Source organism: Osmerus mordax, chromosome 5 (assembly GCF_038355195.1).
Source record: "Osmerus mordax isolate fOsmMor3 chromosome 5, fOsmMor3.pri, whole genome shotgun sequence".
In the NCBI taxonomy this organism is placed as follows: domain Eukaryota; kingdom Metazoa; phylum Chordata; class Actinopteri; order Osmeriformes; family Osmeridae; genus Osmerus; species Osmerus mordax.
Window position 1 is genome coordinate 2,664,728 of NC_090054.1, and position 23,795 is coordinate 2,688,522.

Genomic DNA, 23,795 nt, shown 5'->3' on the forward strand with positions numbered 1-23,795 from the left:
CCCATGTTTGGAAATGTTCCCTCGGGGGCGCTGTCTTGTTGCCGAGAGAAACCGCTAGATTGTGCTCCAAGGAACCTTGCGCTTTGAAGGTGTCAAAATTAGATCTCTTGGGCGTTAGATTAGTATTCTTACTATGGCGCAAGCGAAAATACACGCGAAGATGAATGAAGGGAAAGAAGGAAAATTTAGCAGATCGATGTCAATGGCAGATCGGTCAGGACGGCTTTTAGAAACTTTGGATACACTAGAGATGAGGTAATATATGCGTACACCCCTGTATGTAGATTACTTTACAGTTCACGGTATAGGGAGTTAAACGTTTAACATAGTCTGTTGTTTGCAACAGGTCTTTTTTGTTTGTTTTATTGCACAATTGCAACGACAAGTGTATAACAGCTGGTTTCAAAACGCAACGCTGACTGTTCTAAAGATAGACTGCAAAAGTTGCCGCTGCGCCCGATCCTTCTTATGTTGACTAGTTGTGGACCTTTAGCGACCAACATCCAGTATCCCACACCGATAATAATTTGAACAACCAAACTGTAATATGTTGTGCTAAAGGCAGATTTGTTTTAAATTAAAATGAACATGGGTGTGTGCGCGTTACGGTTTGTGAGTTCAGCCAAAGCATACCATGCCAGTGTCATCTTATTCCACTAGGTCTACAAGTAATCTAATTATTTTACAACACTACTCATCAGGGTGGAGTCTTTACGAGAAGCTGCAACGTCTATGGAGCAGGAGAGAGAGTTCTTACTGGAAACAATCCAGTCCCTACAGAACAGTCAAGAAATGCGCACCATATGTGATGGTATTTTAATCACTGAACTAGCATACGTTTTATTATATGCTATGAACGTAATATTTCGTTTAAGCCTGATACGTTTAACTCTACACACATTTTTCTGTTTAGGAGAGAGAGAAGAACTGTCTCTAACTGCCAATCGCCTGCTGAACAGGACTCTTACTGTGGAGATCTCAGTAGGTACCTTAAGAAACCCCCAACAAGAGGAGGCGTTAAACAGGGCCACTGCTCTGATCGACGCGATAGTAGCGAAGTTGCTAGATGACATGGATAGTTCCAGAAAGGGTCTTTCGGCCCTTCTCGCAGCGTGCGTCACTGAGGCGCCAGCTGTCCCCATTGATCAGAAATTCCAGACCATCGTGATAAGCTGCGCCTTGGAGGACCAGAAGAAGATCAAGCGGAGACTCGAGACTCTGCTGAGGAATCTGGACAGCGCCGAGAAGAACATCAAGATCATGGATCACCAGAAAGTGCAGGACAAAACCGCTGCCAACGGCCGCTTTTAAACCAAAATATCACAAGTCCTTATTTAATAGGTTCCCATTATAATCCCTATGCAGAGACCAGACTAAGCTACGTGTAGCACTTATATGGCTTTTTTCATCATATTTTCCTAATGTGCCTTTTTTCTAAATACATTTTGTCATAAATATCAGATGCATAGTTTGCGTGACAGACCCAATGAGCATTGACATAGTTGCACACCATGAAGGAATTCCACATGCAAATGTGATTAACATAAATAGTACACAATAATGATGTCCTCACAGTAATAAATGTCTTAATCTTAATCTGTAATAATCTGCACATGCCCTCACATGTAGAGGGAAATCTTAATCTTGTTGTTTTCAGAAAGTAAACCAACTCCATGAAAACAAGTTTCCATTTGACAAATGTAGAATCTGCAATCAGTTGCTTTTTATAAAATGTGTTAAAAAAATCACATCACTCTAGAGAACAATCAAAGAAGTTTTTTAATGTTATGTTATAAATCACCAATTAAACACTTTGTTTCCAATAACGCCCCACGTGTTAGGATCTCTGTTACGCCCCCTGCTGGTTGGAAAGTACATTTAGGATGGATTGAGAACAAAACAAGCAAATCAAGAGGCCAAGACCAACACTACGCTGTGTCGAAATCAACATGTAGCACGTGTAAAATTGTTACAGAACGGGTTTTACAGCAAAGCATTCAACACCCAAGACTGCACTTAATTATAAAATGTTATTTTTTTTCTTCAGGAGACACCGTACGAGGTGTAGTCTGATTGTTAAAGTGCCTTGAATCCGTTTTAGCGGAACAAAGTAACTTAATGTTGAACGACTAAACCACCAAAGGCTGACGTTCTGTTAGCGGTATGTGTTTTCAACAGGGACCCTGGGGCGAGCAGAGACGAGCGCTGGTGAGCACACAGGACAAGGCATCGTGGTTCTACATTCATTCACTCGCAGAAAAACCGAACTACCATTAGGCATGCATGTACCTATCTATACACCACTGATATCCAAACACTAACACAGGCACCAGTATACAGTAGAATGATCCTTTAATACAGGGACCCTTGGGTTATTGATAAAGGCCCGTGTTGATGTCTAATTACACTGTCACGATAAATACAGTTGTAATACCAACCAACTTGGGATGTCATGTCATGGAGACGAGACAAGGGCTCCTGTTTATCCGCGCAGAGCTAAGAGCAAACCCAGGCAACAAAACACACGGTAACACCTACAGTAGCAAAAATCAAAACATGTCCGACACTTCACCCGTCTACGTGGTGATTTCCCCAGAACGTAGATAATCACTTCATACAAACGTTGCAAAATTGGAGGCAGAACACCACTGACATTTCACGTGGAGTTTGAAGTGCTTTCCCTACTGTTACAGATTATACTACATTGTGTTTTTTCCGCCTGAAGATCTCCTCAAAGCTCTGAACAGACACGTGATGCCCTGGACAGACAAGGCACCACAGCGGTGAGACAGACGATAAGACCAGGCACCACGCTGACACATTCCAGCACTGGGCAGAGAGGGCCGCAGGAATTTAAACCCCTCTTTCCTCCTTCACGTTGAGATACCGCTGATCTCACTACTGGATTGTTAACAGCTGTGTCTTCGACGCACGAGCTAACCCACTCAGTCATGTAGGATCAGAGACTACCGTGAGGAAGGGAATGGACACCTCTGACGGGTGCTCGACACAAAGAAAGGAGTCTTTCATGCGAGAGACAAATATCTGAAATGTAAAATCTTTCCTTTAACATAAAATATATACTTTTAGTACATTTATAATATGTAGTGTTCACAAGTCGTAATTAAAACACTATCTGAATGAAATATTATGCGAGATTAGCACGAGGGATACCCTCCCTCTACAAAAACCACCGTACCACAATGAAGGCTAAGCAAATGAAAGGTATGACCTAATGCAGCAAGGACGAAAATGTAAACAAGATTTCTTTTTATTTTCAATGCTATCAAATCGACAAAAAAAGAAAAGTGGGTCCGCTATTATGCCATTTACCAGTACGCACCTCTGCATTTACAATATGTGCTAGTTTCAAAGAGAGATTCAGAGACGAGTATTTCACGAAATTGAACTTTCACTGCTGACACGCGCTCCACAAACACTCGTTTTATAAGACCTCTTTTCGAGAGGGTTTTGTGCGAATATCCGGTAATATTTGGTCGTATAATTTCACATTCTATTAAGAAGTTGCCATATTACAAACCAACCACTGCAGTCTCTCTTAAAAATATTGACATTTCTTACAACAATAAAGTGACATTTATTAACTATTTGGCACAAAAATAACTAATGTTAAAACACTGTTTAGAGTCATATAAAAATACCTTTGAAAGAAAAGACCACTTTACCCATCTCGTTTTCATATCCATGATCCACAGTCTATGTTGAACCATATTCTATTAGCCTAGTCATTAGAAAAATATGGTGCAAAGAAATGTTACAAAACAAAACAGTATTGCACAGATGAACAGTCAACTCACATGGATAACCTGTAGAAATCACATATGACCATGCATGCATACACAGAAGTGTTGAGTTAATGATTTTAGTGTAACCTTGATCCTGCAGCGTTTGTGAGGGGGAAACTGAAATAATGGCAAAGCCGAACTCCATTCCCACGGACTCGGCCCATTCGGTTGCTGCTGTAGGCTTGTCGTACTGCGGTGCAGCCACTAGGGGGGGCGGGGGAGTTGAAAGGGCAGGATCCGGTGCAGTTTCACGGCGGCCGCAACCACAGACGTGTGACGCGGCTGCTGGTCAGAGCAGGCTACGCGGGGTGACATCTCTCTTGTGCAGCCTCTGGTTTCTGGGAAGGTGGACCCATCAACAGAATAACCATCCATCCACCGGGGGAAAGAGAGGACAGGAACTCCGTCACCGTGGCAGTCTGGAGGCGTGGGGCAGTCTGGAGGCGTGGGGCAGCTACAGCAGGCTGCAGCCTCACCTCCAGCAGCAGGTGGAGCTACAGCAGGCTGCAGCTGCCAAACGGGTTCTTGTTCCTCTTGGTCCTCTGCTTGTTGGGCCTCAGGCTTATGACCTCACGCCCGTTACTGGAGCTCTGGCTGGAGAGGGGGCCACTCGTGGTGTTGAAGACGCCTGGAGGGGGGGGGGGGGGGGACAAGTGCACACCGGTCACGTCACACAGTTAAGAGTCACAGCAACACATGACCACAGAGGCAGCAGGACATGACCACAGAGGCAGCAACACATGACCACAGAGGCAGCAACACATGACCACAGAGAGGCAGCAACACATGACCACAGAGAGGCAGCAGGACGTGACCACAGAGAGGCAGCAGGACGTGACCACAGAGAGGCAGCAGGACGTGACCACAGAGAGGCAGCAGGACGTGACCACAGAGAGGCAGCAGGACATGACCACAGAGAGGCAGCAGGACATGACCACAGAGAGGCAGCAGGACATGACCACAGAGAGGCAGCAGGACATGACCACAGAGAGGCAGCAGGACATGACCACAGAGAGGCAGCAGGACGTGACCACAGAGAGGCAGCAGGACGTGTCCACAGAGAGGCAGCAGGACATGACCACAGAGAGGCAGCAGGACGTGACCACAGAGAGGCAGCAGGACGTGACCACAGAGAGGCAGCAGGACGTGACCACAGAGAGGCAGCAGGACGTGACCACAGAGAGGCAGCAGGACATGAGGGAGACAATGGAACATTACCTATTTTATTGCTGGTCGTGTGAACCACTTCAGGTTCCTCGGCCGTTTGTCGCTTTAGTCTCTGAAGATATTTATCTGCTAGGTATTTGAAAACTGAATGAGAGAAAGAGTGGAGGTGAGAGAGAAAGGGTGGAGGTAGGGAGAGGTGAGAGAGAAAGGGTGGAGGTAGGGAGGAGGTGAGAGAGAAAGGGTGGAGGTAGGGAGGAGGTGAGAGAGAAAGGGTGGAGGTAGGGAGGAGAGAGAAAGGGTGGAGGTAGGGAGGAGAGAGAAAGGGTGGAGGTAGGGAGGAGGTGAGAGAGAAAGGGTGGAGGTAGGGAGGAGGTGAGAGAGAAAGGGTGGAGGTAGGGAGGAGAGAGAGAGAAAGGGTGGAGGTAGGGAGGAGGTGAGAGAGAAAGGGTGGAGGTAGGGAGGAGGTGAGAGAGAAAGGGTGGAGGTAGGGAGGAGAGAGAAGAAAAGCAGAGACAGAGAGAGACAAGAGAAGGTGAAGAGGGTTAGAAATTACAGCTCAGCAGGAACTCTATGGAATGTCTGGACCTGAATCTGGAAGTGACTCACCCTCAGTAACATTGAGGTCCTCCTTCACAGACGCCCGGTAGAAGCGCAGCTTCAGCCGCTTGGCCAGAGCCTCGGCCTCCTCGCTGCACAGGGAGGAACACGCATGTGTCAAAACACAGGTATACCCATACGTGTACAAAGACATGCTCTGGACAGGGTTCCCACACGTGACACGTGTACAAAGACATGCTCTGGAAAGGGTTTAACAAGACCCTGTTGATTCCTATATAATTTCAGTGTTTGTTTTGGTCACAGCTCTACCTTAAAAATATAAATGTTCCTTCCTTACATTCAGAAAGTGTGCTGACTGGCCCCAAATTACAACTTAGTATTTATTTTAAGGGGGACAGGACAGGAGGGCAGGACTGGAAGGGGGAAGGACAGGGGGGCAGGACTGGAAGGGGGAAGGACTGGAGGGCAGGACTGGAAGGGGGCAGGACAGGGGGGCAGGACTGGAAGGGGGAAGGAAAGGGGGGCAGGACTGGAAGGGGGAAGGACAGGGGGGCAGGACTGGAAGGGGGAAGGAAAGGGGGGCAGGACAGGAAGAAGGAAGGACAGGGGGGCAGGACTGGAAGGGGGAAGGACAGGGGGCAGGACAGGAATGGGGACAGGAATGGGGACAGGAATGGGGACAGGAATGGGACAGGACTAAAACGGGGCAGGACAGGGGGACAGGGAGGTCAGTCCTACTTCTTGATGACAGTCTCGTCCAGCAGGTCGATCTTGTTCTGCACCAGGACCGTGGGGATGACCCCCACCTCCATCTCCACCTTCTCCCTCCAGCTGCCGATGGCCTGGAACGAGTCCCTGTCTGTGGTTGAGAACACCAGCACACACGCCTGGGCTCCTGGAGGGAGAGACACATACACACACACGTAATGATTTAGACAGAAGCACTTCACTTTGTTTTCCTCAACAGTTAAATGGATGAGATGTGTTCGTCAGAGGACCAGGTGTCATGGCCGCCGTCCCAGCTCACACAGAGGGCTCTCTTACCGCGGTAGTAGGCCTTGGTGATGGCGTCAAACTCCTCCTGTCCCGCCGTGTCCCACAGCATCAACCTCACCTCCTCATCGTTCACCCTGGCAGCACACAACACAGGGAGAAGGTTCCTCAACTAGCTAACTTCCTGCTCACAACACAGGGAGAAGGTTCCTCAACTAGCTAACTTCCTGCTCACAACACAGGGAGATAAGGTTCCTCAACAAGCTAACTTCCTGTTCACAACACAGGGAGATAAGATTCCTCAACAAGCTAACTTCCTGCTCACAACACAGGGAGATAAGATTCCTCAACAAGCTAACTTCCTGTTCACAACACAGGGAGATAAGGTTCCTCAACTAGCTAACTTCCTAGTCACAACCCAGGGAGATAAGGTTCCTCAACTAGCTAACTTCCTGCTCACAACACAGGGAGATAAGGTTCCTCAACTAGCTAACTTCCTAGTCACAACCCAGGGAGATAAGGTTATTTTCTCAAACTTCTATACCTCACGTGTAGCAGACGTATTTATCTAATTTTAGGCCTGTTACTGTTGTTTTGAAGTAAGTCATTTCTTAAGGGTTGGACACAGCCCTTTGAGGATGTTTCTCCTCCGGTGACTTTCTAGATGTCTTACATCGTTAGACAACTAGAATTGTACATTGTTGACAGTAAGATGCTCTGCCCATCCACAACACAAGCCTCGAAGACAAAGTGAATCTACCCACAGCAAAGCTACCGTGTCATCAGCTAGCCTATGTGTTAACAGACAGCCCACATCTTCCAACTCTGCTTACAGTATCTGTCTCTCCAGGAAGTCCACGCCGATGGTCTTCTTGTAGTCGCGGGTGAAGATGCCTTTGCAGTAGCGCTGGATCATGCTGGACTTGCCCACGGCCCCGTTCCCCACCACCACCACCTTGATGGCCACCTCCATATCCTCCTCCAACATGGCTGCTCCGCGCGCCTGCTCCCCCAGCCCGCTCTCGCACGACCCGGGTCACTTGGATACGATGTTAACTGGATCGCCGGATGCCACCTGGATGGGGCACAACACCTCATCATCACAGTCCACAGCTTGGTGAACACCTCAGCGATTTTGTCCGAGTGAAATTCTGGTGACTGTGCATTATTACTCGGTACAGCAAATACATAACCAGAAGACTTGCAGACGGTTTAATATGTAGCAGTACTGATGTTTGGTTACGCCCGTTGTCTTGGTTTTCTGACTCACATCTAACCAACTAGAGTTTGTGGTACTTTCTCTATCTGATGGACACTACCTACTACAAATAAATATCCCAGAGGGGAAGGATAAATGACCTGTCTATCCATCCACTTATCCATGTCTCTGTTTGTTCAGTGAGATGCTGTTCGTATGTGAGTGGAGGATGTGTTTGCACCTTGCTGTCCCCTGGATCTCATAAACCATCCCTGGACAGGCCTGGTTCCCTGGTTTACAGCCTGGTGTAAACATTAGGCAACACGTCTGGACAGTCAGCCAACAGGCTCTTTCCCAGACCAACCAGGCTCTCGGTAAGACTGAGTAAGACCAGGCAGGTCTGCTACATCTCAGAGACGGCCTTCAGTTCACACAGTCTTACTGAGTGCCTGGTGGGTCAGTCCTGGTGGGTCAGTCCTGGTGGGTCAGTCCTGGTGGGTCAGTTCTGGTAAGCAGAGGTCTGGTCTAGGTTATGGCCTAGCTGACGTGGCAGACATTCATCCTTGACGTCATAAGAATCCAGATGCTTCGTCTTACTTGAGAATAGCTGACAGTTTTAACTAAAGGAGACCCACCCCGATCTGGAGGGGGCGGGGGGACGGCGTTGTAGGCACACCCATCCCCTTTCCCGACAGAGGGGATTGATGGAGAACATCAATCACCTAGTCCCATCGACGCACAATTGTTTAGTCTATTTACACAATAAACAATAGCAAAACAACTTAAGTTGCTTTAATTGTGCGGTGAAATGCATCGATCGACTATCCTCATGAACGAACCTTTCATTTGTTGAACGCCGCTAACTACGCACATAGCTGACTAAAGCCACATTGAGACAGTGACACTGGCGAGTTAGTTGCTTCAGCAAAGTGCAGATTGAGTTTCGGCCTGTCTTCAGCTGCATAACTAAAGGGAGAGACGCCGAGGGGTAACTGATACGATGCCTACAGGCTAATAAGACAGCTGCAAACATGCACAATTCTGGGTGTGTGCCGTTTGCAAAACAGTAGTAGCTGCGAGATGCGACTTCAGTCGAGGCTCATAGCGTGCTTCAGATTTGTGTGTGCGATGACCACATTCAACAGGTTCAAATCATTAGTTAGCTAGCACTAGCAGGTATATAAAATGTTAGCAAAAACATTACTAAGCTCGAAAACACTAGGGATATCAAGCTACTTTAGCGTATATATCTGTCTAGACAACGTTAGACACCTTGAAAGCCATCTCTTACCTGGTACTGCATCAAGTTACATATCTCCCTCCGAAGTCTTCCTCTGAAAAGATGTACGCTAAATAGCAAGCGGCGTTAGCTCTAGCGAAAACAGCAATGTCACACTTTGTCAGTGGTCGAAGCCAGCTACTGTACGCTGCCTGAAAACCAAGTGGCTATTAGTTAACGTTGCTTTAAATGCCACGACTGTAGCCAGCACCGTCGTCGGAGTAGACCGAGTGCCCGGCCTAGCTACCTTCAGCTGAGCAGAGGTGATACTCCCAAGTGCAGCAGAGACAGCGTCCAACTTGAATGACGAGTTGATAAGGAGAATTAACTATAATAATATTATTGACTATCTATCTAAAAGTAAAAGAATACCAACAACGCAACGCAGGGAGGAGCAGTTCCAGCATTGGCAATTGAAGAACATTAATACATGTTTGTGGCCTTTGCGATGTTGCCTAGTAGCCAAAATAGAAAACCCTTCTTTCGGTTGCTACAAACGTAGCTAGTGCTAGTCAGTTTCCGGTGGGCGGTAGAGTAGCCCCTTTTTAGGTACGTTCGTTTAAAATGTATTTCCATTCTAAACCTGCAAGTGCAGACCTGGCCAAAAACGACCGGCGAGTTGACTCAGATCTGGTGTTTTAACTAATCTATTTATATGCTTATTGAACCTCTGAAATGTATTCGAGAATAACACTTCTTTTTTTATTATCAATACTAGCTACTTGTTACAGTTTTGAGTCAAACATTTTCCAGCGCACCGGCGGGGGGAGCTGTTACGATAAACAAAAGTAGATTTTGGGTGTCTCGTTTAATTTACAAGTGCATCTCTTCCTCACGTACACGGCGTTGAAAGAATGCGCTGCCGACAGGCAAAAACGTGCCCATCGACGCCGGCGTACAAAACGAATAAAGAAGTGACGTAGTAGATACCGGTAGTACCACCCGAACATTTACCCGCGCTAGTGTAGACTACTCCATAATAAGTGGCGGGAGGGTTCAGTGCATTGTAAAACTGTTGAACGTTAGTTTTATTCAAATACGGAGGTAAGTTAACGTATAATCATCAACACTGTTTGTCTAGACTACTTCATTTTACGATGTAGCCCGTCAAAACGTGATATTTGTAAACAACTACATTGAAACCAGCTCTAACGCTAACATTTGACATTTCCTAAAGGAACCATGCAGTTTCTAGGCAGAAGAAAGAAGCTAGAAGCCAGTCCAAGGACGGAGCTGTACGGACACTGTCTACAACTCTATGGCCAGCCTCCCACTGAAAACATTTCCCTTCACGAGTTCGAGACGTTTGCTGTGGACAGGTTGAAACGTAAGATCACACAAACTGTTTTTGCAATGATTTGTAAACATAGTTCTACTGTATCAGTTGTCCTGGTAATTCTGTTTACAAATTGGTCTTAAACAGACTTCTAACGCTACTAAAGAATATTGAGACCATGTACACATTTAGGAATTTCACAGGACTAGTTTACTGGATAGCTAATTTGTAGTCACTTTTGCAACAACACAATTGAGTAACGTATCACACTGTCATTATGTATAAAAATTGTTGTGAGCCCATATCTGTTTTAATGTCTAGTGTTGAAGACGGTGGAAAATTTGGGAGTAAGCTATCTAAAGACAAGTGACCAGTACTCCAAGAAACTGGACACTGAGATCTCAACCCTTCAGTTCCCCTACAGGGCGTATGCTGTGAGTATGAGTGGAGTTCCATTTACTTTTAGAAAAATGCCTTCGAAACATCCCTTCAAACAAAGCTTTCCACTATATAACTCCAACTTTTCTAGAATTGAAATCTACAAAACTGAAACGATGCACCTCTCCACATGGCGTGTCCTCATGTGTCAATGCTTGTGAACAATCTTTAAACGGAACGCAACAATCCCAATTATGATCATCCGTCTTGAGTATCTGTCTAACCCATCGATTTACGGGAACATCCCCTTTGTTCAAAACAAAAAGCTTGGATGGTCTTATAACAGCACTGATTTCAACTGTGTTTCAGGAAGACAAGAAGACCAAAACAGGAGCCAGTGAGTACGAGAAGAGGAGGAAGGATCACATCTCACACTTCATCCTGCGGCTGGCTTACTGTCAAACGTACGTCTCCACAGAACACTCTGGGTCTCCACCCTGAGGCCTGGGACTCTGGGTCTCCACCCTGAGGCCTGGGACTCTGGGTCTCCACCCTGAGGCCTGGGACTCTGGGTCTCCACCCTGAGGCCCGGGACTCTGGGTGGAGACCCTGAGGCCCGGGACTCTAGACCCTGAGGCCCGGGACTCTGGGTCTCCACCCTGAGGCCCGGGACTCTGCGTGTCCACCCTGAGGCCTGGGACTCTGCGTGTCCACCCTGAGGCCTGGGACTCTGGGTGTCCACCCTGAGGCCCGGGACTCTGAACGTTACATCCTGGTCTGTTGGGTTAACAGAGCCCAGGAAGATTTATAGATTACTTAAGAAAAGGGTTGTAGATGATGTGTGTCCTGGTGTAAGTGCTTGTAGATGATGTGTGTCCTGGTGTAAGTGCTTGTAGATGATGTGTGTCCTGGTGTAAGTGCTTGTAGATGATGTGTGTCCTGGTGTAAGTGCTTGTAGATGATGTGTGTCCTGGTGTAAGTGCTTGTAGATTATGTGTGTCCTGGTGTAAGTGCTTGTAGATGATGTGTGTGTGTTCTTGCAGGGAGGATCTCAGACGCTGGTTCATACAGCAGGAGATCGACCTGTTTCGCTACCGCTTCAACAATCTACCCTCCAAATCCAAAACAGAGTTTCTGCATCAAAATAATCTCCATTACGATACGGTAAGAGCTCGCTTGTTACGGGGGCGATGCAACAGTGGTTTTCAGGGGATAATACGACCATATTTATTAGGGAATATCCTGATAGGAAGTTCACCTATTTAGGCATTTTTCATGTACATGTGATGTTTCTTTTAGTTTTATATTTGTCAGCAGGTGGCGCTATGAGCTTATGAAACTAGAAAGGCTGCAAAGGATAATCGAAATAAAAGGCTGTGAAATTGTGTACATTCCATTTTCCATGCTTCTGAATCTAACAGTAAAGAGTTGGAAAGTTTATCTGAATCTAAATGTAAAGAGTTAGAAAGTTAATCTAAATCTAAATGTAAAGAGTTAGAAAGTTAATCTGCAATGCTTCCAGCCAGGATATATTAGGATATATTTTTTCCCCAACCTTTGCAATAAACATAAAAACTGTCAATTTCACAGTTTCCACCTTGTGACAGGCAGGTAAAAAGTGTATCATATGCTATGGCCTAGGGAAAGCATTTCCCCCAACAATGTGTGACAGGCATCAGGTTAAGCCTGCTATGGCCACAGGTGATTCACAGCTGGCAGCTAGTCTAGTCATAGTCAGGGTGATGGTTGGGAAATGGCCTACCTGGCTTCTTGTCTTTGGCCTCAGGGTCGTCTCTGCTTTTCCTGTCTCATCCAATGTTTAATACGTGTCCCCTTCACAGCTGAATCACACAATGCAGCCTAACGAGGCAGTAATGGGTCCAAATGGCTTCTGTGATTATTTAGGGCTGTGAGAGGATGTGCAGGCTTAGAGTTTGCTGAATTTGTACACAAACTAGGTAGACACGATCTACCATGACTGTCTGGACCCTGGGAACTCCATGGTTACACTTCCTGTTGACCTGTGTAACCGAGCTGTGAGAGAAGGCCGTGTCTGATGTGAGAGAAGGCTGTGTCTGATGTGAGAGAAGGCTGTGTATGATGTGAGGGAAGGCCGTGTCTGACGTGAGGGAAGGCCGTGTCTGATGTGAGAGAAAGCCGTGTCTGACGTGGGGGAAGGCCGTGTCTGACGTGGGGGAAGGCCGTGTCTGACGTGGGGGAAGGCTGTGTCTGATGTGAGAGAAGGCTCTGTCTGATTTGAGGGAAGGCTGTGTGGTGTGAGGGAAAGCTGTGTCTGACTGTGTGCTTCTGTCTGCAGATCTCCAAGGAGGAGAAGATTAGTCTGAAGGAGAAGCTGGTGAGCTCCAGCTATGCAGTCAGCGGCATCACCGTGGAGGAGCAGGACATCTACAAGGTGAGTACCTGGTGGGACCTGGTGGGAGCCGTTCTGATCAGTTTGGCTGTAGCAGGACCAGTCTTCTGGCTGTAGCAGGACCAGTCTTCTGGCTGTAGCAGGACCAGTCTTCTGGCTGTAGCAGGACCAGTCTTCTGGCTGTAGCAGGACCAGTCTTCTGGTGTGAAGCTGGGCCGGTAGAGCCAGGGATCATGCCCCAGTCTGTATGGGAACCTAGTCATGAGGATTACAGTATGATTAGCTGACACAGGGGAAGCTACTTGTGGTAAGAGTTTTTACGTTTAACATCACTGAACCTTGGATACCTCTTTTCCACCAAGGCAGTTGTAGAGCCGGTTCCGATTCAGTGCCCAATCTCCAACCAGTTCTTTGCATATTGACAGCGAAGGAACTGTCTCCCGGCCTGGAACACTGGTTCCAGAGCAGCACCACCTCTGAGCTGGTCTTGAGCTGTTCCACTGACGTCAGGGGCTGGGAACGGGGTTATCATGACCAACTAAGAACAACTGAATTTGTGACTGCCGTTTAAAAAAAGACAACTTAAACAAAGAACGTGCATACATTATGCTTCTCCTTTGGCTTCAGCAACAGCAGGGAGGTGCTGGTGTTGCTGGGATAGTGGAGACGTACGTAGATGCAGAGACTCTGCATGCCTCCCTAGCCCGGGGGAAAGCAAACCGGTTTTAGAAGGTTTGCCAGCTTCGAACCGGCATTATTAACTAGAGCCCGACCGATATATCGGCGGGCCAATATTGGGCATTTTCCAAACTATCGGTATCGGCATTTATAATGGCCGATAAATGAATATTGTTTTAGTTGTTTTGTTTAGTTTTTTTTTGTTTTTGCTTTTTTCAAAGGACTTTTAAATTTCATATCTTAAGTTTGTATTTTTATAAATTTTATTTATCAGAAACTGCATTAATATATAATGGAGGAAATAATAACAGGAGTCAGATGGCTGCGCAGTTAGGGAATCGGGCTATTAATCAGAAGGTTGCTGGTTCGATTCCCGGCCATGTCAAATTACGTTGTGTCCTTGGGAAGGCACTTAACCCTATTTGCCTCTGGGAATGTCCCTGTACTTAATCGCTTTGGATAAGAACTTCTGCTAAAAGTGACTAAATGTAAACTACAAATAACTACTGTTGGGGAAATCAGTTTGTTTTGTTACGCGTTTCTGGATTTAAAAAATATTTTTTTATATCGGCCGATAGCGGAATATCGGATTTTTAAATCACCAAATATTTGTATCGGTATCGGCCTTAAAAATTCTTTATCGCTCGGGCTCTACTATCAACAGTCCAGAAGCAGGTTAGCGCTGGTTGAGAGGCAGTATGGAAGCAGGGAAAACTGCCCCTGTGCAGAGTTTACACCTGCTGATCTGAAGATGAATGGCACACCAAGCCCCTCCTCTCCAATAAAACCTGCTAGACGGGGCCCTTGAGCAGAATGATTCATACAGGTGTTTTATTATTTACTGATATGATCCCCCCCCCCCGTGTGAAGGTACCGTTCCAGGAAGCGCTGGACCTGGTGCGCAGCAGGAGGGTGTACCTGAAGGCTGGCTATGTCTACATCCCCCACCAGGACATCATCACCATCGTCCTCAATGACTTCAGGACCAGGCTGTCCAAGGCCCTGGCGGTGAGTAGTGGACTGGTGAGAGTTCACTTGACAGCGGCCTGAGACCAGCCTGTCGAGGCGGACCAGAGAGAGGTTGTTCCGCACCAGAGTTCAAATCAGGCGTTCAGAGCCCACTGGTTCATCATTTCCACCCTGCATCTCCTAGATCGCTTTGGGAGGTGGAATGGGTTTCATTCATCCTCATCATCAAAGGCGTTACTGTAATCATCTGAGCTAGATGTGTAGTATATAGGGGTATTGTGATTTTCCTGCTCTGGACTTGATTGCTCAAGGCTTGTCTGTGGGGGGGGGGAGAGCAATCTACCCATAGAGCTGGAGATGGTGCGTGTGTGCGAGAGATGGGATATCATATTTGAGTTTTTTTGTGTCTCCTTCCTCTGTGAGGAATTGGGAGGTGGTGGCTTGTGGATGCCTGCAGCGATGGAGGAGAGTGCGTGCTGGAGGTGGTGGTGTTTTGCGGATGCCAGGCCTGGGATGCAGCCATTGAGACCCTCTCTCTGGAGGGGCTGGTTCTTCCTGGGCATGCGGCCCTCTCTCTGTGTGGGAGGGGCTGGTTCTTCCTGGGCATGAGACCCTCTCTCTGTGTGGGAGGGGCTGGTTCTTCCTGGGCATGCGACCCTCTCTCTGTGTGGGAGGGGCTGGTTCTTCCTGGGCATGAGACCCTCTCTCTGTGTGGGAGGGGCTGGTTCTTCCTGGGCATGCGACCCTCTCTCTGTGTGGGAGGGGCTGGTTCTTCCTGGGCATGCGACCCTCTCTCTGTGTGGGAGGGGCTAGTTCTTCCTGGGCATGCGGCCCTCTCTCTGTGTGGGAGGGGCTGGTTCTTCCTGGGCATGCGACCCTCTCTCTGTGTGGGAGGGGCTGGTTCTTCCTGGACATGGCTCCATTCTCCAGGTTCCCTCTGGAGAGATGCCCCCCCCCCCCCCCCCCCGTCTCTGCCCATCCCACAGGGACATGCTCAGGACTGGGCTGGGAGTCACTTGTGGTGGGCAGGTTACTAGACTAGGCGGATAGGTATAGCTAAGTGATAGAGCATATGACTGGAAATCCAAAGGTTGCGGGTTCAAATCCCTCTACATTGTTTTAGCTGACTGTATCTCAGAAAAGCAGACATGATCATTTTCTCACTCTGTCTTCATTGTCTCCTCAACTCACTATACTTGTATTATCGAGAAATTTGTCAGATAAGCAAAATGCTTTTGTTGTTGTCCGTTTCAGTGTTCCGCACCCAAAATATTAGCTCATCTCTGTTGCCAGGCAACAGAAACATTGCAATTTCATTGTATTTTCTCTTTATTTCTCCACTCGACTTGTGACTTGAGATTGACAGCCTCGCTCGGTGTGTTTTTGATTGAACATAGGCAGTGTTTTATTCCTGCTGACGTGGGTCCTGGGAGGCTGTAGGACGGCATGTTCTAGAGCAGCATGTAGAACATGCTGCTCTAGAGAGGAGAGTGGAGGAGAGGAGAGTGGAGGAGAGGAGAGTGGAGGAGAGGAGAGTGGAGGAGAGGAGAGTGGAGGAGAGGAGAGTGGAGGAGAGGAGAGTGGAGGAGAGGAGAGTGGAGGAGAGGAGAGTAGAGGAGAGTGGAGGTGGAGGAGAGTAGAGGAGGAGAGGAGAGTGGAGGTGGAGGAGAGTAGAGTAGAGTAGAGTAGGAGAGTAGAGCAGGATTTGGAGGAGAGTAGAGGAGGTGGAGGAGTAGGAGAGAGTGAAGGTGGAGGAGAGTAGAGAAGGTGGAGGAGAGTAGAGAAGGTGGAGGAGAGTAGAGAAGGTGGAGGAGGAGGAGGAGGAGAGTGGTGGTGGAGGAGTGTAGAGAAGGTGGAGGAGGAGAGTGGAGGTAGAGGAGGTGGTGGAGGAGTGTAGAGAAGGTGGAGGAGGAGAGTGGAGGTGGAGGAGGAGAGGAGAGTGGTGGTGGTGGAGGAGGAGAGTATAGGATGTGGAGGAGGAGAGGAGGGTGGAGGAGAGTAGAGAAGGTGGAGGTGGAGGAGGAGAGTGGTGGTGGAGGAGTGTAGAGAAGGTGGAGGAGTGGAGGTAGAGGAGAGGAGAGGAGAGTGGAGGAGAGGAGAGTAGAGTAGAGGAGGTGGAGGAGTGGAGGTGGAGGTGGAGGTGGAGGAGAGTAGAGTGGAGGTGGAGGAGAGTAGAGGAGAGTGGTGGAGGTGGAGGAGAGTAGAGGAGGAGATGACTGTGAGTGCTGCAGGCAGCAGACTACTGATTGTACATGCTAATTGAGGAACATGCCAGTCCATTCTCCCCCTTTTCCATGTCACTCCAGCTGCCTGTGTCAGCTTCACAAGCCATCTCTGCTTGGTTTCCTGGCAGGCCCAGGTGACAGCTGGTCGCTGGGTTTTCATTTCCGCCAAACTTTCCCCATCACTCACAGGAGCAATCTGAATGATTGTTTAGTAAACCTGTGTGTGTGTGTTTGTGGGGAAGGGGCCTCTCTCTCGCTCCATCATTCTCTCTGCACCAAGGAAGCGCTGGTGTGCACGCTGCTGGTAATCCACCGTGCCGGATGACAACCTGCGCCGCCTGCCACCCCCGCGCAGACGGCATCACGCCCCGGCGTGCCCGGGATCAGATGAGACGTGTCAGTCTTCATACGCCTGCCGCGCTCGGCGCGGCTCGGCGCGGCCACCCGGCAGACCGCCGTGACAGCGGGATGGGCCTCCGTACAGGGAGACAGGAAATCCGGCATCAGGTTCGAGATGGGTTTGCTGGCGTGACAGCTGAGAGCTCCGTGCGAGGAGGAGCTGGAGGAAGGGTCTGCTCAGCACCTCACGGTGTCTGAACCTCCAACCAAGCAGCACCATGTGACATGGGTCACCCCGCGGCGTGGACGAGACATTGTTTTCCAAAAGAGAAGATTAACATTTTATGTGAAGGGCTTGCAAATGGGAGCTTTTCTAAGTGTGCCGGGGCCTTGTCTAGGTGGGATAATGACTTCATGGGTTTTGCTTGGTTCCCAAACAATATCTGCTCAGTTTGTGCATCCTAGACAATACTGTTACCAGGGAAACGGCTCCCACAGGCAGTACCTGTCCTTCAAAGAAAGAGGTCCATTTTGCACAGCTCGTCAACTGGTAGAATTTCCTAGAATATTGAAGAATATAGAATATTGACGGATAGGCGTCTACAATTCTGTTTGGTCCAGAGGATCCATACGCATTCCCCTTTACATGGCGGCCACCCTGGGTGCCATGGGAGAGAGAGAGAGGGAGGGAGAGAGAGAGGGGGGGGAGAGGGAGGGGGGGAGAGAGAGGGGGGGGAGAGGGAGAGAGTGAGTTAGACTGCTCTCTGGTGAGCAGGTGGATGGACGGTTTGTTAATTACAGCGCCCCGATCTCAGCTCCACGCTTCTGTAAACAGGATATGGGTTCTTTTGTTTTGTGTTGTTGACTTCTTCAAAGTTGTATCTGGTTGGAAGGGTTGTGTAACAGCTCGCTGTTTGATTCTGTTTGCTGTGCAAGCTGTCCTCGCAACGCTACATTAGATGACTACCGCTTCACTGAATGTGTTATATCGTCTATAAAACATTCAAGTCCTAAAACACCTTTCTTTGTGTGTGTGTAGACGTTGTGGGAGTTCTGAGTTCAGTTCTTGTCTTTTGTGGACATCTTTTGTGCTCCTGTCAAACCCAGTGGTGGGTTCCCCACTTGTGTGGGGCTGCCTTTGGGTTAGGGCGTGAGCTTAAGTGGTTTTCTCGGGGGCCCAGTGACCCTGTGTACAGCACACAATGAGAAGAATTTCAACGAAGCCACGCACGGAACATCAGTTTTAAAATGACACGAATGAAATGAATGTCTGCTTGATCTGACGTGAGGTTGGGTTGTCGTCCCCCCCTGCCCTGAGGAGGCTGGAGGACCCCTGGGGTTTATATTGCTTGTTTTTCCACCTCCTGACAAGAAGAGTATTTGGGTTCGATTGATTCGCTTGCATGCCCGCCATAAGGGGCCAATTACTGGCTGAAAGCATGGGTTTGTGGAGTTTCACACAATGGGTTTGTGAGTCATTAAGCCGGGCTGTGATTTGGTGCATGCATGGGTCCATCAGTCTGACCTCCTTGTACTATGATTACAGTAGTAGGAGTCATCACTGACATCAGGGGTCCGTTCTTCGTACGTCGCTTATTACATCCAAGATCAAATGACACATCCAAGATGACATCATCTTGCTAATCTTGATCTGGCTAATTAGGTTATTCGAACACCCTTGTTGTTTATGATTAGTATAGCTGGATTGAGTTGTCGGGGATAATTGCGCGTTCATGCGTTGGTCTAAAGGGGGTATGTATCGATAGTAGCAACCTTGATCAGCAACGCTGCTATTGGCTGCTCACCATGGCCAAAAAGAGCGCCCCGTTTTTTTCTGCAAGAGAGCCAAACAGAGCTAGAGCCTGCGCGAAGGTTACTCAGAACTTGAAGATTTAATCAGAACATCAGGGAACACCTCAGTCTGCATAATCCAGGAGAGGGCTGGCAAAAAGTAGCAGACAAATTTAATGTTTAGTAGTGACCACGTTAGATGTTTTCTCACCTATTAGCTAGGGGTAGGGGGAAATTTTTTATTCACATTTGAATCGCGATTCAGTCTTTTAGCGATTCACATCGATTCACAAATATAAAAATAAAATAGTTTGCTAAAAAATCGTGAATTGATTTTTAATCGAATCGTGACACCAAGAATCGATTCGATCCGTGAGGTACCAAAAGATTCCCACCCCTATTATTAGCCTACAGTAGGCTAGGCCTATATGTTTTTGTATTTTCAGATTTTCATAATTACTTTGTTTATGATCTTTAATGTCATATAATTTAATGTGGTTCTAACAAATTAATGATGTAAATGACACACCCTCACGAGAACCGATATCTCTCAAAAAGTATAGTAGCCTATCATGCTGTGTTAAAGGATCTGTCTATCACGCAATGTGCGATTAATTCGGGGTCATGTTAAATTCTGCTAATTATTCTGGCACTCTGCTTATAAAGCCGCAAACAAATCTTGTTTACATAAAATAAGCCTGTTCCCGAGTAGGTTTAAGCTAAAGGACTTGTTGCTTTGACAGCAAGTCCAGAATGTGCTTCGAAGAACCAAACAATCCAAGATCATGCCAAATCGTCAATAATCAAAGCCAGCTAACTGAGATGGCCTCTGATGCTGTTAGTCTGGTCCTGTACCCTCCCATCTGTGGGAGCTGTTCAGCCTATGGACAAGGCCTACATCAGGGCTGGGAGCAGCAGGCTGCCTCAGAGGGCTGGGAGCAGCAGGTTGCCTCAGAGGGCTGGGAGCAGCAGGTTGCCTCAGAGGGCTGGGAGCAGCAGGCTGCCTCAGAGGGCTGGGAGCAGCAGGCTGCCTCAGAGGGCTGGGAGCAGCAGGCTGCCTCAGAGGGCTGGGAGCAGCAGGCTGCCTCAGAGGGCTGGGAGCAGCAGGCTGCCTCAGAGGGCTGGGAGCAGCAGGCTGCCTCAGAGGGCTGGGAGCAGCAGGCTGCCTCAGAGGGCTGGGAGCAGCAGGCTGCCTCAGAGGGCTGGGAGCAGCAGGTTGCCTCAGAGGGCTGGGAGCAGCAGGCTGCCTCAGAGGGCTAGGAGCAGCAGGCTGCCTCAGAGGGCTGGGAGCAGCAGGCTGCCTCAGAGGGCTGGGAGCAGCAGGCTGCCTCAGAGGGCTGGGAGCAGCAGGCTGCCTCAGAGGGCTGGGAGCAGCAGGCTGCCTCAGAGGGCTGGGAGCAGCAGGCTGCCTCAGAGGGCTGGGAGCAGCAGGCTGCCTCAGAGGGCTGGGAGCAGCAGGCTGCCTCAGAGGGCTGGGAGCAGCAGGCTGCCTCAGAGGGCTGGGAGCACGCGCCAGCCGGCATGGGTACAATCCTGCCCGGCGCACCAAGGGTTTTTGTTTATCGGGTTTTTGAAGAGCCTTCTTCATCACATGAAGGTTGTTCAGGACTCCTGTGTGTTTGTATTTGCCTCAGTGCCGCTCTGAACAAACGCTTTCGTTCATCTGACAGAAGGTTGATGCAGATTTTCTCCTGTGATCAAAGTGCGGGAGAAGAATTTCTCATGCCTTTGCTGCCTCCGGTTCTTTTATTCATCTCGTCCTGTTTGTGTGTGTGTGTGTCTGGAGTGTTTGTCGGTTTTCAGCTAGAAGATGGAAGAAAAAGTGTCTGTTTTTAGCTAGAAATTGGAACAGCGGGGTGTTGGGTGGGGGGTGTAAATTGAATCTGTAAATTACTTCTGAAGGTTGTGTGTGTGTGTGTGTGTGTGTGTGTGCAAGATGCTAAGCTGTGGTTCTTAGGGCGGGACTGATGTTGGTTGTCCAGTAACGGGATCCTGGTAAGCCATTTCCCCCTGTCTTCCAACCCCCCTCCCCCCCCCCCTCTATCCTCCTCTCCACTGCTCCCTCCATCTCTCTATCCTCCTCCTCCTCTCCACCGCTCCCTCAGAACTCCAGCCCCCTCTCTCCATCTTGGCTCCTCCATCCGTCCGCCTCGTGTAGGCGTCCGCTTTGAACTGGCCTGTTCGTAACGATTTCATTTCCTGATTTATCAGGCCCGGTCCTCTGGCAAGGTGACCTTGAGCAGCTGCTCGTCTGGAAGAGGGCTAGTTTAACGGGCTTCCTGCGGAGACGAGAGGCCCGGAGATAAAATATCACCACGGCCCACAGGCCGTTATCTGGTCGTCCTGACAGCCTGCGCCGTGTCTGGGCTGGCTCTGGCGGACGCTCTCCGCCCCGTTCTGGAACGAGAGGGGGGGGGAGCTCTCCTCCCGACAGAGGAGAGCTTAATAATGTGAGTGAGAGGTTGAATCTCTGAGAAATGTACATGAGCTTCAGGATATCTTTGTGTTTGGTATGGCTCCCTTTTGTGGCTTTAAGGACAGCGTGCGGCAGCTGATGACACGTGACAGCCCAGCGTGACAAGGTTACAAAGAGCTTGTTATGATGTTGCAGAATGCTTGGTTTTCTCGGTCTTCAGTTCCCCCATTAGACGCTCACCGTCAGGAGTTAAGAGGTACGGCGTTGCCGTTTGACGCTTTCTCACTCGAGAAAGCAAATTACAGGGTGAATCTAGTTATAAAGTCTGAAACTGCCCGTGTTCCTCGAGCTACGAGCATTATTCTCTGGCACATCGTTTAAAAGATTCCATTAGGCTATCCCGACACTTCCACTGAGGAGTCCACAACTATTTAATTAAATGTCACCATCGGTCAGGAAAAAAAAGTATCTGGTGCCTTCGTTTAAACTGCTAACAATCCAGATTGACCCGTCAGCTTAGACGTGCTCCAGGTCATGTTGTCTGTGCGGCGCGGCCCCATGCAGAGAGCAGCCGTCCTGAGACAGTTGGCTCTGTGTTGATGATTAATGAGGGGGTCTACATGCACGGCTTGGCTGTTGTCTCCTGTCATGAAGGTGACATCTGGGGACAACAAGCCCCAGATTGAAGGGCTTTGTGGCTCGCCTCCAAGTCTGTGCCACAGCTGTGGAGTGTGTGCCTTTTAGTATGTACTGCTTAGTGTACGCTACCCAGTGTGCACTGCTTAGTGTGCACTGCTTAGTGTACGCTACCTAGTTTGCACTGCTTAGTGTGCACTGCTTAGTGTGCACTGCTTAGTGTGCACTGCTTAGTGCAGTGGTTCCCAAAGTGGGGGGGGCGCAGAGACATTGCAGGGGGGGCGCGGACCGGGGGCGCGGGCCACCGCGGAATGAATCATTCCATAAGCATAACATTAGCATAACATGGACACGTTTTTGACAGGGTTTCAACGAAAAGCAGAGGATGAAGCATCACCAAATGTGCTTCCAAAGCAAAAGGCAAAGATTAGAAAATATGACGAGACATATCTTGTCTTTGGCTTCACCTGTACAACGGTGGGTAATGAGGAGAGACCGCAGTGTGTTGTCTGTCTCAAAGTGCTAGCTTGTGACAGCTTGAAGCCGAACAAGCTAAGACGCCACTTGGAGACAAAACATCCAGAGCACAAAGACAAACCGGTTGAGTTTTTCAGACAAAAACTCGTAAACTGCCGTGCACAACAGTCTCGCTTTACTAAAGCTGCATCTGTGCCGGCAAATGCTCAACTCGCCTCATACAAAGTTGCCTACCGAGTGGCACAGTGTAAAAAGCCGCACACAATAGCGGAGGAATTAATACTTCCCTGTGCTATGGACATGGTTTCAACATGCTTGATGACACTGCAGCCAGCAAACTAAGGGCTATTCCTCTGTCCAACAACACCATCGGCAGGCGCATTTATGACATGTCAAAGGACAGAGGAGCAGCTTAATGATAAAGTGCGTGACAGCCGCTTTTCTCTGCAGATGGATGAAGCCACTGACAGTAACAAAGACTGTTTGTTGATAACTTACGTCAGATTCATAGATGGAGATGACATGAGGGAGGAATTGCTTTTCTGCAAACAAATTACTGGCAGAGACACAGCAGAAGAACTGTTTAAAATCATTGACTCTTACTTGAAAGAGGCCAATCTGAAATGGGAGGACTGTGTGGGGATCTGCACAGGCGCAGATGTGCACTGCTCAGTGTGTACTTCTTAGTGTACGCTACCTAGTGTGCACTGCTTAGTGTACTCTACCTAGTGTGCACTGCTTAGTGTGTACTGCTTAGTGTGTACTGCTTAGTGTGTACTGCTTAGTGTGCACTGCTTAGTGTGCACTGCTTAGTGTATGCTACCTAGTGTGCACTGCTTAGTGTGTACTGCTTAGTGTGTACTGCTTAGTGTGTACTGCTTAGTGTGCACTGCTTAGTGTGAACTGCTTAGTGTATGCTACCTAGTGTGCACTGCTTAGTGTGTACTGCTTAGTAGTATGTATTACATTTAGTCATTTTAGCAGACGCTCTTATCCAGAGCGACTTACAGTAAGTACAGGGACATTCCCTATTATTAGCTAGTATTAGCTAGTAGTATGTATTAGTTAGTAGGCCCCCAGAGTTTACCAGACTGGTGTGAGCAACATGGTTGCTACACCAACCAGCCAATCAGAGCGTGAGTCGTTCCGCCCTGGGCCATTGACGGCTAATGGGGGGGGTGGCAGGGGGGGGGGGGGGGGGGGGGTAGGAGGCGGGAGGTGGGCGTAGCCTTGTTAAA

At 48.6% G+C, this 23,795-nt stretch overlaps 3 protein-coding genes across 5 annotated transcripts in view; 2 read left to right on the forward strand and 1 right to left on the reverse strand.

Annotated features, from left to right (window-relative positions):
* The first annotated feature begins 17 nt into the window (after positions 1-17).
* Positions 18-1,829, forward strand: bag2 (BCL2 associated athanogene 2). Its single transcript, XM_067236348.1, has 3 exons — positions 18-255; positions 702-811; positions 914-1,829. Exons 1-3 carry the CDS (start codon positions 134-136, stop codon positions 1,309-1,311), a joined length of 630 nt encoding a protein of 209 aa, XP_067092449.1. The 5' UTR covers positions 18-133; the 3' UTR covers positions 1,312-1,829.
* On the reverse strand, positions 1,762-9,474 carry rab23 (RAB23, member RAS oncogene family). 3 transcript variants are annotated; one of them, XM_067236347.1, is made up of 8 exons: positions 9,249-9,474; positions 9,014-9,153; positions 7,358-7,599; positions 6,576-6,661; positions 6,270-6,426; positions 5,580-5,662; positions 5,025-5,117; positions 1,762-4,434 (listed from the first exon to the last, which is right to left on the reverse strand). In XM_067236347.1, the coding sequence occupies exons 3-8, from the start codon at positions 7,510-7,512 to the stop codon at positions 4,301-4,303; spliced, it is 708 nt and encodes a 235-aa protein (XP_067092448.1). In that variant the 5' UTR covers positions 7,513-7,599; positions 9,014-9,153; positions 9,249-9,474; the 3' UTR covers positions 1,762-4,300. The 3 variants fall into 3 exon arrangements, with proteins under 3 accessions (XP_067092448.1, XP_067092447.1, XP_067092446.1); XM_067236346.1 differs by having other exon boundaries at positions 1,762-4,144; positions 4,283-4,434; positions 9,014-9,474; XM_067236345.1 differs by having other exon boundaries at positions 7,358-7,617; positions 9,014-9,474.
* Positions 9,475-10,183: 709 nt separating this feature from the next.
* The window catches only part of prim2 (DNA primase subunit 2), a 62,635-nt gene continuing 49,023 nt past the window's right edge, over positions 10,184-23,795 (forward strand). Inside the window, exons 1-6 of the mRNA XM_067236546.1 lie at positions 10,184-10,328; positions 10,599-10,711; positions 11,025-11,119; positions 11,699-11,819; positions 12,973-13,068; positions 14,575-14,712. Of these exons, the coding sequence (XP_067092647.1) occupies positions 10,184-10,328; positions 10,599-10,711; positions 11,025-11,119; positions 11,699-11,819; positions 12,973-13,068; positions 14,575-14,712 (708 nt within the window). The remainder of the gene's footprint in view (positions 10,329-10,598; positions 10,712-11,024; positions 11,120-11,698; positions 11,820-12,972; positions 13,069-14,574; positions 14,713-23,795) is intronic.